Raw genomic sequence first — 16,982 nt, forward strand, 5'->3', positions numbered from 1 at the left:
TTGTTTGACCATACTTCACTACGCTGATCAGTTTGCGTTCGTGAATGGGGGGGGGGGGGGGGCAGTGGGGGGGGATGTCCACCACTCGCCACTGATGTCAGTCGTAGGGAAGTGCACAAATCACTGTGCCACTGCTCCTCATATGAATATGAAATGAAATATAACGGTATTTTAAGTGGACTGGACGTCTCGGCCACTCCAATGCTCCAAGTCACTTCTACCGTTGTACGCGTGCACACGCATAGCCCCTTCGTCAATCCATTGCTGGATGAGAGCCTCCCCAAGCCATGTGGGTAGCGAGGATCGGTGCGGGTCACATGATGGGGGGTGCCAACTCCTGCCCACCAGGTAGCCCCGCAACCACCTGTAACAACCTGCCATGCAAGGCGGTCCGCCCAGCCAAGCACTTTCCAAGCTCAACACTATATTGCCAAGATTAAAGACACTTAGAATTTCACAAGTGCAAGCAGGAAGTTTTAATGTCCATTAGGGCAACTCGCCCTTGAATTAAGATGAGCCGTGCATTCTTGTAGGTTTATCTTGTACAACAAATGACTAAACTTACAGATCCACTTATACGTTACGATGTTTGTCAAGCCTTCGTTCCAAGGCAGACGATGATGTTTCACGCGGAGACCTTACTCGCTTCCGAGCATCGTCAACGCAGAGGGCAAATGCGGGAAAAATAAAAATGAAACGTTACGGCCTTAATGGGCACGGCAAGCAAACCGGTAAGCAGCAGTTAGGTGCGGTGTGTGGGTTTATGGGCGCGAGTACGTGTGCGAGCGCTGGTGCATGGGCGTACGTTTCGCCTCGCCCAACGAAGCGAGACTAAAGTATGCTCACACCGCTCCCTTCCCCCCGCACCCGCCCATTCCCCGCCGTGAGCCCAACGTGGCCCCCGGCGGTGCCCGGGCCGTTTAAAATGCTGCCAAGCCTAACGGGACAAACCGGCGTGCACTCTCCGCACCCCACTACGCACACGGTCAACCCGGTGGGGACCGAGCGTGCGCCGTGCGGGCCCCCGGGCCGAGGAATAAAAGCGCTGAGCAGAGCGCGACGTAACCTTGAGGGTGTGGCTGCGCTAGCGGGTTGACCCCGCTCCCCCCCCCCCCACGCGAGCGGTCGCGGGTCGAGTACAGCGTGGGGCCCGGCAACGATCCGGCCACGTGAGCGAGAGGTCAGGCGGCCGGGACACAGAATGTCTTTAAATTTGTGAGAAGTGCTGTGTCCATTATTCTAAATGTATATTTTATTCATGTCAGATTTCTACATTGAGGTTTTGCTTGGAATTAATTAAATGTCTGCCAAATCACCATTGTATTTCACAAGCCTTTGTGGAACACGCTGGGGTTGAACCATAAAATATTTACTTCACAACTCAGAAGTTCACGTATTCTTTCAGAGAAAATAACAATCGGCAGCATTTACAAATTAAACGCAACCATATCAGCATCGACACTGCCGACCGTGACCAACCAGAACCGGCCAAGCTTGGTGAAGCGAGACAGCCCCCTAGACGCGCCGGCAGCGGTGGACTGTAAAGAGGCAGCAGCTGTATTTGTACACGACATAGCAGACGCGCGCCACACACGAGGGTCGCTGCGTAACAACACAAGGCTGTCGTGGCACTCCCCGGGCCCTCCCCTCACGGCGACACCGAGGTGACACCGAGGTGACACCGAGGTGACCCCGTGGTGACCCCGTGGTGACCCCACGCCCCGTCCTTATAGGAGCTCCTCCCATGTCCCTGTGAACCGCCTCCCACTTTCACCGTCTCCCCCTCCCCCGCTCGCGCTCCGTGACCTCACCACCCTGGGGGCTCTCCTCGCGTTCCGAGTGGCCGACCACAAGCTCGTGCGAGTTCTCTCACCGAGGGCTCCGATGAGAAGAAGGAACATTTCAACTGTTTTACTTTTACGCCAAAATTTTGCATCTCCCGCTGAACTTGTGGCTACGAATCCCAGACTCAAGCTCGATCTCACAATTTTCTTCACTCGCCACCCCCCCCCCCCAGATTTGCCTGTCAACCCGTCTCTGCTCATCTCCATCCATTCTCTCATTCACTGCCGCGCTCCCGTTCTGTAGAAGGCTCGCTGCAGCACTATGAAGCAGGCAACCCGAGTTCGATTCGCGGCCACGGCCAACCTCAGTTGCGCGAGTGATATCTGAACGGCTCCGCGGCGCCCCTCTTCCCCAACCTACACTGACCGGTGTGATGAATGTTCAAACAAACCCCCACGACCAACACGGTATTCAGAAGGCCTTCTCATCCAGCAGTGGAGGTCGACAAAGGCTTGTAATTATTGATCATCATCATCATCATCTTCAGCCATGGTCAATCCACTGTTGGATGAAGGCCTCCGCAATCTACAGATATTGCTCGCAATCCTACAATATGAAAACATTAATACACCGAGCACCTGCACAAGAGCTAATTTAATTGTGATCATTGTCATTTTATTTCTACTTCATTTCTAATTACTGTCCCATCTCCCCTTCCCACTGCCGGCAGTTCCTAGCTCTAGCGATCCAAGTCCCCGTGCTACCCTCCTCCTCACCTGTCGGAGCGAGTGTGCCGGGTTTTGCGGGGGCCCCTGTGGTGCCCGCTGCTGCTGCTGCTGCTGTGGCTGCTGCTGTTGTGGTCCCGGAGGCTGCTGCTGCTGCTGCTGCCCCCCGATGCGGACGCTGCCGGCGCCTTGAGCGACGGCGCGAGCTTGCGTGGCCGACAAGTGCTGCGTGGCTCGGTGGAAGGACTGCACGCTGATGAGCCGTGGTGGCTGCACACATGACCGAGAACACACAACACGCAAATGTACATGGCAGGCGTCGACGTACATAGACGGACAATGAAATTTCGACAAACATAGGTTCCAAATGTGCGCTTTTATACACTTTTTGGGGTTATTGAAATGTATCGCGATCGTGCCGTCTGCGTCAAAGAATCCACTTGGATCTCGCAGAACAGTGGCGACCCGTCACGTCACAAAACGGTCCACGGAAGCGGATATCAGAGACGCCATCACAAGAAGTGGTCTACACAGCAGAGGGCAGCGCACTTTCCCTTCCGCAAAACGGTACGTTTAATTCTCCGAGCTGTCCGAGTTCGATTCAAGCTGCTGAAACTGGCTCTGCACTCTGCCCTCCGAGCCGCTCGGGCATCTCGCACCGTCCCACCCCTCGTAGCGCCCGCGCACCTGCCCGCCGTTGGTCGGAGAGAGAGTGGCGAAGGCCGGCTGCCCGGTAGCAAGGGCGGTAGCGGCCGCCACGGACGCAGACGAAGAAACTCTGCGGTGGGGTTGCAATGGCTGAGGCCTGGCCACCAGACGAAGCTGCTGCTGCTGTTGCTGCTGCTGTTGCTGCTGCTGCTGTTGCTGCTGTTGCTGCTGTTGTTGCTGCTGCTGTTGCTGCTGCTGTTGGTGTTGTTGCTGCAGCTGATGCTGCTGTTGCTGTTGATGCTGATGCTGTTGCTGCTGCTGCTGGTGCTGCTGTTGCTGCTGATGCTGCTTGATGGCCCGCTGCTGCAGGTGCTGCAGACGGAGCTGAGCCAAGTTGATCTGCCCGGAGCCCGGCGGGCCCAGTGGCGGGGGCTGCAGGGGTCCTCCCCCTGACGCCTGCTGACGCATCGGGACCCCCGGCCCCGCGAGCGAGGCCGGGAGAGGGGGGCCCGGCGCGGAGGGGGAGGCCGGCATGTGTGGCACGGTGCCGGGGGGCGGCCGGCCTGCCTGCGCAAGCGCGATGTTGGGTAGAAACGCGTGCACCGCTCCGGGAGGAGGGTTCTCAACCACCAGGGTGCCTGCACGCAGCCGCCGCACACGTCGACGCAAGGACGGGAGGAATCGTTCGCGCAGGGTTTTTCCATTAGATTTTTCCAGTGGGTCCCATCACAACATGTACACGTGCTGGCAGGCCACGTGACGTCCGTGTCACGTACACAGCCGTTAGAATGTTACGTGGCGTCGTGACGGTCATGACGACTGCACGCGTGACTGCTAACCTCTACATACGGGCGATCTCTCCAAGATCGCCCGTATGTACCTTGTCTATCTCAGATGTATCACTCGTCTACAGCTCTCTCATCTCTGTATCTCCATCATCTCAATAACCCGTATCTCTTTACAATCTCAGCGAGCCCTCTATATTGGTGCGCCATGACTCGGTGGGCCACTCCGAAGGCCATCCCGAGCCAGATGTGGCCCGAGGACCGCCAGCAACTGTTGCTGGCAAGTTGCCCTGACATTTATCTTTGCCAAAAAGTGTAATTTCCTCAATCTGGACACATTTTATTACAGCTGCCATAGTGGGCAAAAGGGTTGGCAACTTCCAATCACATCACAGACAGTGGTCACATGACTACTCTGAGCCACCCAGCTATCCCATGTTAATAAATCAAAGGAATTAAAACTGCCACCCATCTAAAAAAAAAAAAAATCACACGCAAATACTGGTTGGGGGTTGGCTCAGCCCATCATCCCTCCCCTCTCAGTTGTCAAATGGGGGGAGTCAACAGCGGCTGTCTCGTGGAAAGACTCCGCCACCTGCCACAGGAATGTGGAATTTCCGTCACCGTCTCAGGGCTGCAAAGGCGAAACTAGCACCGCCTCAGTACTCGTTTGAGCGGCACATCGCTGTGACTTGCCGCACAGCGGCACGGATCCGTTCCCCGAGATTTGTTCACCCGCTGGGCGCTGGCGACGTACCGAGGTTGAGGACGTTCTTGGCCCAGAAGGAGGAATCGCAGTGGAACTTGACGCCGCTGCTGGCCACAGGCGCCGGGTCGCAGCGCGCCCTTAGGATGGCACGCAGCTGGTACGTCACCTGCCGACGACATGAGCGCCATCAGAAACCGCGAGCGTGGCGATGCGCACGCGGAACGTCCGGACGAGAGGACGCGAGTGGAAGAGACAAGCGAGCGGCGGGGGTGCACACGCACGCACGCCGATCACAAACTCATCAAAGATGATGAGCGACTCGACACAAATCCACATCAATTATTCATTAATTTCATGTCGTGCCTAGGATGCTGGCCAACTGCCCAGTGACACGGAGAGATGAAATGGCACAGTGTGCCTTTCTCTCATTGCACGCAATGTAACCTACAATGAAGGTGAAGTGATGGTTAGCGCACTGTAAGTTCAACACAGTAAACCTGAGATCGATTCCCAGTCACAGCTAACATGTGAACCGGTTCCTGGGCATTCCTCCTTCGCCAACCCGCACTGACCAGCGGGATGTATGGTCAATCAACGTCCCCCCCAGGTACCCCAGGTAGCCTTCATCCAACAGCAGATTGATAAAGGGGTGTAATTTATTATTATTAATTGAACATTCAAATCGGCTGGTGCGCAGGTGCCAGGGGGGATCATTGCATGGCAGGGTTGTGAGGAGAGGGCGATGCTTGGCGATGGCTTCAATCGGCAGCGGATTGATGATGGCCATGACGACGATGATGATGACAACGATGATAAGATATTGCACGACAAGGAAGGCGTGCAGCGAGAATTGTGTGTGGTAGATGCGGGTGGCCGTCTTTCTGCGCTCGGGTAATTTAGCACCCTGACTGTTTACTTTGGGTGACATAAATTGCGTGGCAGAGCGGTGAGATTCTCTTATCGATTTCTTATTTTCCCGATCACATGCGGTTTCATTGCTTTAATGAGACGAGATTTACTCCCCCCTCCTGCGGGATTTCCCACCAGCTCTATTTCATGACTCAAAAAGCAGTTACGACAAATTTATCACAAAATATCACATTAAGCTGTAACAATCAATTTGCTTTTTTTTACCTTGCCACTAAAACTTTCAGCTCGAGTAATTGCAGATGGAATGAAAAAAATAGCAATTTAAATTGAGTAAATTAACAAGCTATTACTTCGTGTCTATTTTTTATTGCATAAGCATAATGCAATTTCTCAAACAGCCCTTCAATTACTGGTTCACACACTCATACATTAGAGGCTGTTGGTGAAAAGTTCTATTAGATGACGACGAATGAAGGAGTGGTGTGGCCACCTTTGTCTCCCCAGTGCCGATATTTACACATTACAGCAATAACTCATTTAAGGCTGAGTCGACCAAGTAACGTGCAGGACCGGTTCAAATAATCACAAACTGATGTTGACTATGGCTGTGAATTGACTTTGGGCTGCTGGGTTTGTAACATAGTGCACGGACCATTATACCACCACTCCCAAACCACACAACACACACACACGAAACACGCACGCATGCCCCATTCACCGGCCTCACAAAACCGAACCACATCCGTGCGCGTGAATCCCACTTGACGCCACTTTGCCATTTAAAGAGCAGCGACTCCAAGCCTCCTGCGGCTGTTGTTTTTTTCTTGCTTTGTTTGCCTCCCCGCGCCCCCTCCCCGGCAGACATGTTCTGCGAGCGAGCAGGCGGGCGTGTGCGGAAGCGCCCGGCTAGGCCCCACTTTCGAAATGAGGCACGTTTGCTTTTCTTCTCTGGGCACATTGGCGCCCGTTTCGATGTTTTTCAAACATGGGTTTTTTTTCGAGAGGCGCCCTTACTCTGCAAACCATCCAAGATTAGCGTAAGGATGCTGCACAACCCTGTCTTAAAGGCCACGACCTCGGCTCTCAATGTGACTAATCCCAGCCTCGCAATTTGGACGAGCCCTGCCCACAACACCGTGCCCCGTGCGTAAAAACCCTCACCACCGGACAACTTTTGCCGTAGTTTTGGCAACGTTTCGCCAACTCTAGTCCTTGCTACTCACTACGCACTACTTTTGCCAACTCTTCCCGCTCCAGCCTTCCCATGCCTCCCCCATCACCCAGCTGAGCCTCATCGTCACCCCTCACCAAGCTCTCACGTGTATCAACCGTGCTTATCGGAGGTGTGGGGGGAGTTGCTGCCTGCCCGAGGGTTGCCACCTGTCCTGGTTTTCCCAGGATTGTCCTTTTTGCCGAGGCAAATAATAACACACTCCTCTGGACAATGCAATTGCATGTAGTTGTCCCCTATTCTACTACGATGAGATGCTTAGTCCCGTGCAAACCGAACCAAGTGTAAATCTGCTAGACGCGTCGTGAAAACAATTGATGAGAGCGAGAGACGAAATCAACTCCGGCGCGGAGACCGAGAAGAGGGAGGAGAAGCAAAGAGAGATCATGGAAGAGGCGGCGACTGGGCCAGGAGCAGCTGGGGAGCAGAGGGGGCGGAACCGAGAACAACAACAAAAACGATTGCATATTATGTCCCTCACAAGTGGCAACCCGAGGCCGTGCACTCTCCCAGCCTGTGACCCCGGGGCCCACTCACCAGCCGCTTGCTGTAGAGCAGGGCGGTGCTGTTGCCGCTGGCGACGGCGAAGCGCGCAAAGCTGAGGACGTGCTCCACGTGCCGCGCCAGCTCGCCAATCTCGTCCCGCTGGCGGCCCAGCTTGGCCTGCCGCTCACGTGTCACCGACTAGGGGGGGGAGTGGGGAGGGGTGGGGAGGTGGGAGGCAGGGAGGGGGGGTCATCACCAGAATAATAATGGAGACAAAGTGACAAAGCGGTTTCCTGCGCAATCAGCACGGGATTGTGTTCATCTGTTGGCAGCCCAGAGCAATTTGTGACAGTTCCATATTCCTTATTGCAGGGGTGAGTATTGCCATAGGAACATTATCAGCTGTCAAATATTACTTTTAGAGTTATTTGACATTCCACTGCTGGATGAAGGCATCCCCACGCTGTGTTCGTCATGAGGGATGCTTGAGCGTACTTTGCCACGCTGGTCAGTGTGGGTTGGTAAATAGTGGGACGCGTTCGGATATCAATCGGCACCGATGTTAGCCGTCTCCGGTAATCGGACTCAGGTATCGGGGTTCACAGCACAGCATGCAAACCAATACATGACCCACAAATGTATGTTGAACTTCTTTCGCAAACGTGCTAATCGGTTGGCTAATATGAATCTTTAGGGTTAGTTAAGATAACAGGAAGTCCATGAAATAGCGAGAGAACCATCCTCACCCCAGGCGATCTTCCCAAATCACACATCAGATCCAGCCCAAGATTTGCAATGCACTCAGTGGTTCCCACTTAGGCACAATCGCCACAACTACGACAATAAACCCTGATATATAGGGAACAAAGTGCATAAATTTTGCACCTGGTATAATTTTGTGAAAAAAGTTTTTACACAGTTGCTGAGCACAGACATAAAACTCAAGCGGCCAGCAACAATCAGTAGCACCTGTGCAAACAGCAGTTTTAACAAAACAAAGATGGGGCAGGCATTGGCACCTCCCGCTGGAGGGAAGCCAATCCTCTGGCAGTAGCTGGGCCCAGCTGTGGTCACGAGACAAGCCGTCTGACCCTGACCGCGACAGGCACTCACTTCACACACCAAGGTCCTTGTTGCCGATTAGCTCCGGGGTTCATGGGTCAATCTGCTCGTGACGTGAATCGAAAAACAATTCAACAAACAATCCCTTTTCTTAGCGTACATTATTCATCTCAGCCGTGATCAATCCACTGCTGGATGGAGGCCTACCCAATTTGTCACGACCTCTCACGGTCCCGCGATGTAATAATCCCCCTCGTGCCTGCATAAGAGACGATTTCAGCACTCCATCATTTATTGCTTCTCCATATTTTGTAACGCGCAGCTCCAATGGGGAGAGTTCAAGAGAGGGCTTGCGGGCGATGGCGCCAGGGGTGGGGGACCGAAGCGATGTCGTAAACGCAATGAAACGACGGAAACAACCAAGCCACCGGCCTCCCCCCCAATGCCGTGAAAAAACAAAACATCGCCAATAATTTATTCACTCGGGATCGCGGCGGGACCAGGAATGCAAACCAACGTTCCGGAAATCCATAACCCAATCGATGCTCCGCGCTTGTCCAACGCGCTCCCCCCAATGTCCCCGCATGGGCGACCCTGAGATTTGTTTACCCGAGCAATTAAATGATTAAAATGATGGCGATGACGCGAGGATCGACCGCCCAGGGTAGCTGCACACCACCAATGAGGTTAGCAACAACATTCTGTGGCGATGAGGAAGTGAGGTTCAGGGGCGGTGTTGCCAACTCAGCGATTTCGTCGCGAAGTCAAACAACTTTTCGGGTTTCCCTGGCGGACTTTCTGGGACACGGACACGGTGCAGATTGAGGAACAATTTCTGCTTTGTGTTTTAAGGGTCCTATATCGTTTTGTCATGTGTAGAACTTGGCAAAATGCCAAATTACATTTTTGACAAATTGAAAAGGTTAATCTTGTGGCAACTAGCGACTCCTTGAGGTCCGCTTGACGACCTTCCACTTGAAGGAGGTGGCAACACTGCACAGGGGAGAGTGTGGATGCACGATGTGGCAATGGGGAAGCCGGACGGGCAGACGGACGCAATCACCTCAAGCTGCTGCAGCAGCGACTTGCCCCTCTTGTTTATTTCGTTGACGAGCGTGAAGACGGCCACCCGGATGTCGTGCTCCACCTTCTTGTGGGCCTCCACGACCTCGTTCAGTCTGACACGGAGCACACGGGCAAACACGGGCAAACACGACATTCAGTTGTCTCGTAGGGCGGCAGGCCGGTGGAAAGGTAGCAACACTCGTGCCTCTGGCAGCAAGAAGCACCTGGGTTGGTTGTCTGTGTCGAGTTTCTATGTTCACTCCAGGTCTGTATGGGGTTTCTCCTGGTTCCCTAGTTTCCTCCCATACTCACTTAGGTTATATGTAGCAATGTTGCCCCCTACTGCGAAAAACATGTGTCAGGACCCTCCTCAAATAGTATCTTCAGACTCAGTGAGGAAATATAATGAAGTAAATGAAAATTCATGGGTGGGTTAATGTGAACCCCTGAAGCCCACCGGGCCCCAAGGCTGCTGGGCGAGATCAACAGTTAACTCCCAATAATCCGTGGGTAGGTTATTAACGGTGTTTGCAAATTAATAATACATTTAGGAGCGAGCTGGTTTAATTATTCGTCACTCCTAACTCGTCGAGGGTCAGTGACTCCGTCTACATGTGACCAGAAACGGATCCGCAAGGAAACTGATTCGTAAAAAATATGAAAATAACAGACGAGACATTCTGAAAGAACTACCAGAGCCTGACCAAGGCTTTCTTGAATTAATTAATAAAGACAATTCGTAACATGGGGAGACATGGCACAGTGGTTGGCGCACTGCGCGATGGACACAGTGATAAGAGTTTGATTCCCAACCGCTGTTAATATCACCCGGTGGGCAAAGAGGGGCGAACACTCAAGCAAGCGCACGCACCAGCAGCTTGAAAGAGTATTTTGACCCCAAAGAAATTGGACCCCGGATTCCAAATACTGGATATTATTTGAACCCCGGGGTCCAAATTCTGGTTCAGTAATGACTCCTTCACTGGAAAATTACCCCCCCACCCAGCCCACCCCCTCCCTGCCCCCTGTGGTGAGAGAGCACTCTGTGGGTTAGGGTCAACGGCTCTATCCAGGTTCCGTGCAATTTCGTTCAGAAATGGCTTGTGGCTGTATTTGGACGAATGCCCAAATAACCCAATTCGGCTGGTGGTAGGGGGGGGGGTTAAACTACCACCACACGGGGGGGGGGGGGGGGTGGGGGTCAAATACTAGAGAGAATTTGACCCCAGTGGGATGAGCGCATCGTCTCACGCCGGCGCATCACCGCCGCTCGTGCCTCTCACCTGTTCTGCACCTGCATGGCGGCAAAATGCACGTAGTTCTTCTTCTCCTGCAGCTTGGCCGTAAGAGTCTCGATAATCACCACCTGCTGCTGCGAAGCCTCCTCCACAAATTGGTACCTGCATGCGTCAAAAACGAGGCTGCCCATCGTCCTGGTGGTGCGGCCGACATTCCGCCACACACCGCTCCCCGCGCGCCATTCCCACCTCAACGGGTGCTCGCTAACAGTAACTCCCCCTCCAGCAGTCTATTCTATAGAGCCAGGGTGGGGAACCTCTTCCTCAGGACCAGAGAGGACCTTTGACGGGGACCACAGTTTAACCATGCCTCAAAGTGTCTTCTGTCAATGCAAAAGGCCCGGAATGTTTTTGCTAGGCCAGGCACATCCCCCTCTAGTACCCGATTAGTGCAGTTAAGATGCTGACCGTGTGGATATCATTTGCGAGCCATTTCCAAGTGGTAGCCCGTAAAAATGGCCCCCGGGGCCGAGGGCTCCCCGCTTCTGTTGTCTACACGCGGGATCTTTTGCCTGCTGTGTATTTTATTGGTGCCAGACCGCAGGCCTCCCAGGAGGATGAATCTACGTGCAGGAGGGTAAAGAGGAAGATTACGAATCGGCGCATTAAGATTAGGAGCGGGAGGATTATCGGGAGCGGGATGAAGATAAGGTGTGACGACGATCCGGAGGTGCAGGAGGATTATGATCAGCAGCAGCAGCATCAGCAGGAGGAAATCTCTTGTGCCGAACCTGTGCTCCTTGTGTCCCAGCAGCTGACAGTCCCGGCAGGTGAGGCGGTCGCAGGTCTCGCAGAAGAGCTTCAGCGGCTCCCGGCGATGGACGGGGCAGTAGACGGGCCGCAGCGTGGCCATGCCCGCCGCATCTGCAGGCCAGCCGGGCAGGGAGACACACGCCCGTCAGTCAACGCGCGGGCGGGGCTTCTACCCTCCCACCCTGTCGCCCGCCCATTCCCCCCCACCTCTAGCCCGTGCAACCGGTGCTATTTAGACCGCAGTTGGCTCAGGAGGCACGCAGGATTAACACGGAGGGCATAAGACGAGTTGGCAGGTAAGCCTGCTTCTGCACGGCGTCACTACTTGTGCTGATCTGCTGGCCGGGACGTTGATCCTTGCTCTGCGCTTACTCATCGAAAACAATATATACAAAACAGGCCATTCAACGTTTTCCCAGTTGTATCTTCTTCATCATAACCATCATCAGCCATGATTAATCCACTGCTGGATGAAGAACTCCACCTCTCACCGTCTTGGTACCTGCACATGAGCTCATTGCGTCACTTTCCTTTCACGTGATACGGGAATACACATACAAGCAACACTCACGGCCAGTTCAAATGCACCGCTAAAAAGATTGCACACAACCAAATTTTGACAATATTTTGATTGAAACGTATTCTAATCTTCAAAATATTTTCTCATCTATGAGTGGTATGCAGTTGGTTTTCCTAAGCTCTGCGGGCACAAGTTTATACTTTTCGATTTAAAGCTTTCGTGACTGCAGGGATTCATCTTCTTGGTTCTTTCGGTAAAGTCAAGTAGAAGGGAAATAATAAAATCATATAAATAAAACATAATAAAATAAAATTCTCACGACGTTTCGGCCACAACACAAGCAGCCGTCCTCAGGTGAAGAACAGGGCTGTCGGAAAGACAGCGTCCGAAAAAGTTTATACTTGCACGATGGTGACGTGATTCATGAACAGGATGAATAATAACAATCCATTGAATAGCGAGGTGGGTGATAGAGCAATTCACATCTTGTCTCGTGATAAAAATACACGCAAGCGGGTATTGGATATTGATGCAAATTAGAGTACGCACAGATTTTGTACCAAATGGTTCGAGCGTCGTGGGTCACGGATCACAGATTTGTGTTGTCGTGGAATCCTGGACACTCACCGTCCTGAGCGTCGTCCTTGCGCCGGATGGCGTGGTCCTTGGTGAACTTGACGCGCTGGTGAGCCTCGATGCACGTGCGGCACAGCCACTCGAGGCACTCCACGCAGAACCCCTCGGCGTCCGCACCGTCGTCGCAGCTCGTGCACGGCTGCCCCGTAAATGGCCAAGAGCGGGTCGGAGGTCAGGGGTCAGGGAAGAGCACGGCGTGGCGAAGGACAGGATAAGAAATTGCACGACATCGATATCAACTTATTCACACGAGCGCCTCTGCCATCTATCACGCAGTCAATACATCGATTCCTTTGCTTCGTGGGTGCAGAACGCTTGAATAGCACAAGTATTGAGCCAAGCAAACCAGCGTGACCACACCAGGAAGAGGTTGAATTGAGTTCCGTGACCATCACAGAGAAGGTCGAACAACCCCCATGACCTTCACCCAGCAGGGGCTTACAAAAGGGCAGTACATTTTTTAATTTTATTTTACATTCTGTAAAAGGCTGAGATGATTCAACGTGCTTACCTAGGAAAGCCTCATGACTTTTCAGGAGGGTCCTGTTAAGTTTTTGCAGTCAGGGGCCATGAATGTTATGAATATTCTAATTGAGTAATGACATTGTGAACTTGAGAACACAGATCCAATTGCGGGCCCACAGGCTTGGTGCCTGCCTACGAGATGAAAGTCACTTTGTCGGCACTCTCGAGTCTGCGTTGTTCTTCACTTTGTGGAGCGGCGGCGCAGTGCTCGGTGGAGAGCACCTGCGGACGTAAACCTGACGGGCGGTCCAAAAAATGTACTCACAAAGATGTGAATGTAAGTTTCATTGATTTGGAGGACTGCTGCGTCTTGAAGAATGAAGCTTTAAGTGTGATTCAAAGCCTGCTTTTCATAGCACGGTCTCCAAAACCTGACAGCCTTTGTGCGCGTGTGCCCACGGCGGCGACCGCGATGGCACGCGGAGACAGACTCTCACTTCAAAGGCAATCAGAGGAGGGTTGCTCTACGCGGCGCAAAGAAGAGATGGCTCCCTTTGTCCAGAGTTGGACCGCGTTCGATCGGAGGTTTTCAATTGTGTGAGCGACAATCGATCGGCCCGCCCACCTGCCCGCCCGCCCGCGGCGGCACGGCGCACGCCCGGCGACTTTCACTCACGCGGGGATCAAGAGCCACCTCGGGCGGCGGTTTCTAAAAGACAATGAGCCAATCAGCGAGGGCAACAAACCTTCTACTCTGCACCCAGGTCACTCACGTGACGTGGGTTTCGGAACATTTTCCCCAGCAACTGGAGCGCCCCCGATCGGCCCCTGCTCACCCCCACTGTGGTACATTCAGTCGCTTTGGTAACCAATTCATTTTAAGCTAAATAGTGATTTGGTATGTAATGCCTCACCGTCGCTGCCAGGTTATTTGATGAACTGTCACGATTCAAGGTCGTGATTTAATTAATGAATCAACTCGTTTTCTTGCCTGTTTGTTGACGCCATGAGCATCATGCGTGTCCCGTAGGTTCTGAATTCTACATTTCATCTAGATTGCTCTGCCTTCTTTGTTTCTATTAGCCAAGCGTTATTTCACGAGGTGCCCCTGCGCATGTTTTAGTGGCCTGTCGAGAGACATGCCTGGCAGAGACGCAGAGATGCATTTGAACGAGGTGAACGAGAAATGACCGACAGAAGCAGATGAGAGAGTTGAGCGAGATGTAACAACAACAACGGAGATATGAGGGGCATAAACACAAGGAAGGGGTAGATTATTGGTCACACGTGTAAACATGACGCCATGTGATATCATAACATGTCACACGTGACATGACGCTGCCAAGCAGTCACACGTGACATGACGCTGCCAAGCCGTACAAACTCCACACACTCATTCACACTCTGCAGAACAGGGGGAGAACATACAAACTCCACACACTCATTCACACTCTGCAGAACAGGGGGAAAACATATACAACTCCACACACTCATTCACACTCTGCAGAACAGGGGGAGAACATACAAACTCCACACACTCATTCACACTCTGCAGAACAGGGGGAGAACATACAAACTCCACACACTCATTCACACTCTGCAGAACAGGGGGAGAACATACAAACTCCACACACTCATTCACACTCTGCAGAACAGGGGGAGAACATACCAACTCCACACACTCATTCACACTCTGCAGAACAGGGGGAGAACATATACAACTCCAAGCAGAAAGGAGTCCGAGTCGGGAATCGAACCCCGGCGCTTCTTCTGTGGGGTACGAGTGTTACTACTGTGCCACTCTGCGGCTCACGCACAGAAATATCCCAAAGAGGCACTTGGAATAATGGGAAGGCTCGTGCTTCATGTCCATGTCAATATATTTGTTCATCTCACTTTCATTGCCGCTCGTCTCTCTGTCTTTGTCTGGGCGAGTCATGATGCTCGGTGGGCCACTCCAACAGGACGTGGCCCGTGGGCCTCCAGTTGAAGAGCCCTCGGCTCACAGAACACATCGTGCTCATTCCGCGCAAAGCCAGCTGCTCAGAGAAGTCAAATTCATTACAATATGAATGCCGGCAAAGTGAGCAGCCCACCCCCCGCCCCCCTTGTTACCTGTGAGCTGTTCTCTGTGCCCGCCACTCCCCCCTCTGAGCCGTCTGTCACAAAGTAGTTGTCCACGATGTCCTTGGGCTGGCATCCTTGGTGGCAGATTGGGCAGCGCACGATGGCTGTGCACGCACGCAAAAGAGTCCACACACACCACACGCATCGATTGTCAAGACGGCATGCGGCGCGCGAACAAACCGCCGTGTCGACTCCCGCAGTTCCGATACACCTGCTTCACCCATCTAGAAATCCAATCATTTGTACATTTGGTGTTCGTGCCATTCTCACAGCGCGCGGTTATCACCAAGGAAGCCGCTGTTCTACAAGCCTGCAGGAGTTAACGCGGTAGGGGCCGATTGTTTCCATGTCGTTTTACGCGACTTTCACATTTTTCACAAATTTGTAGCATGACGCCAGCACGTGTGGCCTACCCTTTTCTGAAAAATCATCACCGGATTTTTGACGGCCAGTGCGAAGCAGACGGACCGCACTGTTCACGGCTAATATACCTGCAGTATTAATTAATAATACTCATAATAAGTATTAACCAGGGCGGCCGCTGGGCCATAAACACGAACTGCACAACCTCTGCGAACGAGCGGGAAAACACAGGACCGCTCCGCCAAGTCACCGCTCCACCGCAGCATCTCCGACAAAGTCAGACGCACACCGTCGCCGAGGCCCGCACGAGCGTACGAACTCGCCGCGCACCATGCAATGGGCCCACCCGAAAACGCGGTGCCCACCGCTCAGACTCCCCACTTCCTGGCCGCCAAGCGACACCATGTAGATGTTGGTCGACTGCGATCAAACGTGACCGGGAGGGGGTTTCGAACGCCCACGGGGTTAATGCTGAAAGCAACAGACCCTGCGCTGTTCAGAGAAATGGAGGGGCACCCCCCCCCCCACCACCACACTGGCTGGGATGAAGCATATTGCAAGTCAGCAGCAGGTGATGTGCACCTGCACGCAGAAGCGGCAGCATTGCGAGCGGACGCGTCGTTCACTTCCAACTGCGTTTGCACGCTCCGTCAAATGAAGGCGCTTGCAAATGCGCACAGAAAAAAAAAGCATGGCGCAGATAAACCCTGCGCACTCTGGCAACCGGGATGTTCCATCTCAAGGGATTTTCCAAGTAAACGTTTTAATAAAATAAAAATATGATCCTTTTGACGGCAGTAAAGATCTAAACATTGAACTTCACCAGAAAGATAAAATACTAATACAAAAAAATGCAACAAAATAAAACCGGAATAGGTTACGTAGCAGACTGCCATTGCGTGGTTTGAACCAATATCTACCCTAAATCACTTTGGCCACGAACATTTGTTAATATGTACACGCGACCGTCGAACTTGACGTGAACCGACTATGACCCACGTCGTGATGGAGGGGTAGAGGGGGTCCTCTGTTTCCCCCTGCCGTGGCCTGCCTGCCAATTCCACTGGTGGCAATCACGCGTCGTCATTTGACTCGCCACCTCTCGCTGATAAAGGGCACTGTCAGATTCACAAAACTCGTTTGATTCAGCATCCTTAGCAGCAGCATTAACAGTATCAACATTGTCATCATTGTCACGTAGAAGGGAAATAATAAAATAATACAAATATAAAACAATACAAATTCTCACGACGTTTCGACTGCAACACAAGCAATCATCATCAGGTGTGAAATTTCAAATGTTCTTGCTGTGGATTTCACACCTGATGATGCTTGTGTTTCAGTCGAAACGTCATTATTTCCCTTCTACGTGACTTTACTGAAAGAACCAAGAATATGAATCCCTGCAGTCACGAAAGCTTTGAATCAAAATTCTCATAATTGTAATTTTTGTC

The 16,982-nt window shown here is 52.6% G+C and overlaps 1 protein-coding gene across 3 annotated transcripts in view; it reads right to left on the minus strand.

Moving 5' to 3' along the window:
* LOC133350157 (E3 ubiquitin-protein ligase TRIM33-like) overlaps positions 1-16,982 on the minus strand; it is a 48,109-nt gene that overhangs the window by 15,092 nt on the left and 16,035 nt on the right. For all 3 annotated transcript variants that reach the window (XM_061564188.1, XM_061564187.1, XM_061564186.1), the window contains exons 2-10: positions 15,154-15,269; positions 12,565-12,712; positions 11,396-11,528; positions 10,650-10,766; positions 9,365-9,479; positions 7,291-7,437; positions 4,701-4,818; positions 3,198-3,796; positions 2,562-2,780 (exon numbers count right to left, since the gene is read on the minus strand). In XM_061564188.1, coding sequence (XP_061420172.1) covers positions 2,562-2,780; positions 3,198-3,796; positions 4,701-4,818; positions 7,291-7,437; positions 9,365-9,479; positions 10,650-10,766; positions 11,396-11,528; positions 12,565-12,712; positions 15,154-15,269 — 1,712 coding nt within the window. The remainder of the gene's footprint in view (positions 1-2,561; positions 2,781-3,197; positions 3,797-4,700; positions 4,819-7,290; positions 7,438-9,364; positions 9,480-10,649; positions 10,767-11,395; positions 11,529-12,564; positions 12,713-15,153; positions 15,270-16,982) is intronic.

Source organism: Lethenteron reissneri, chromosome 33 (genome assembly GCF_015708825.2).
Source record: "Lethenteron reissneri isolate LAM-NWPU_2019-01 chromosome 33, ASM1570882v1, whole genome shotgun sequence".
Taxonomy (NCBI): Eukaryota; Metazoa; Chordata; class Hyperoartia; order Petromyzontiformes; family Petromyzontidae; genus Lethenteron; species Lethenteron reissneri.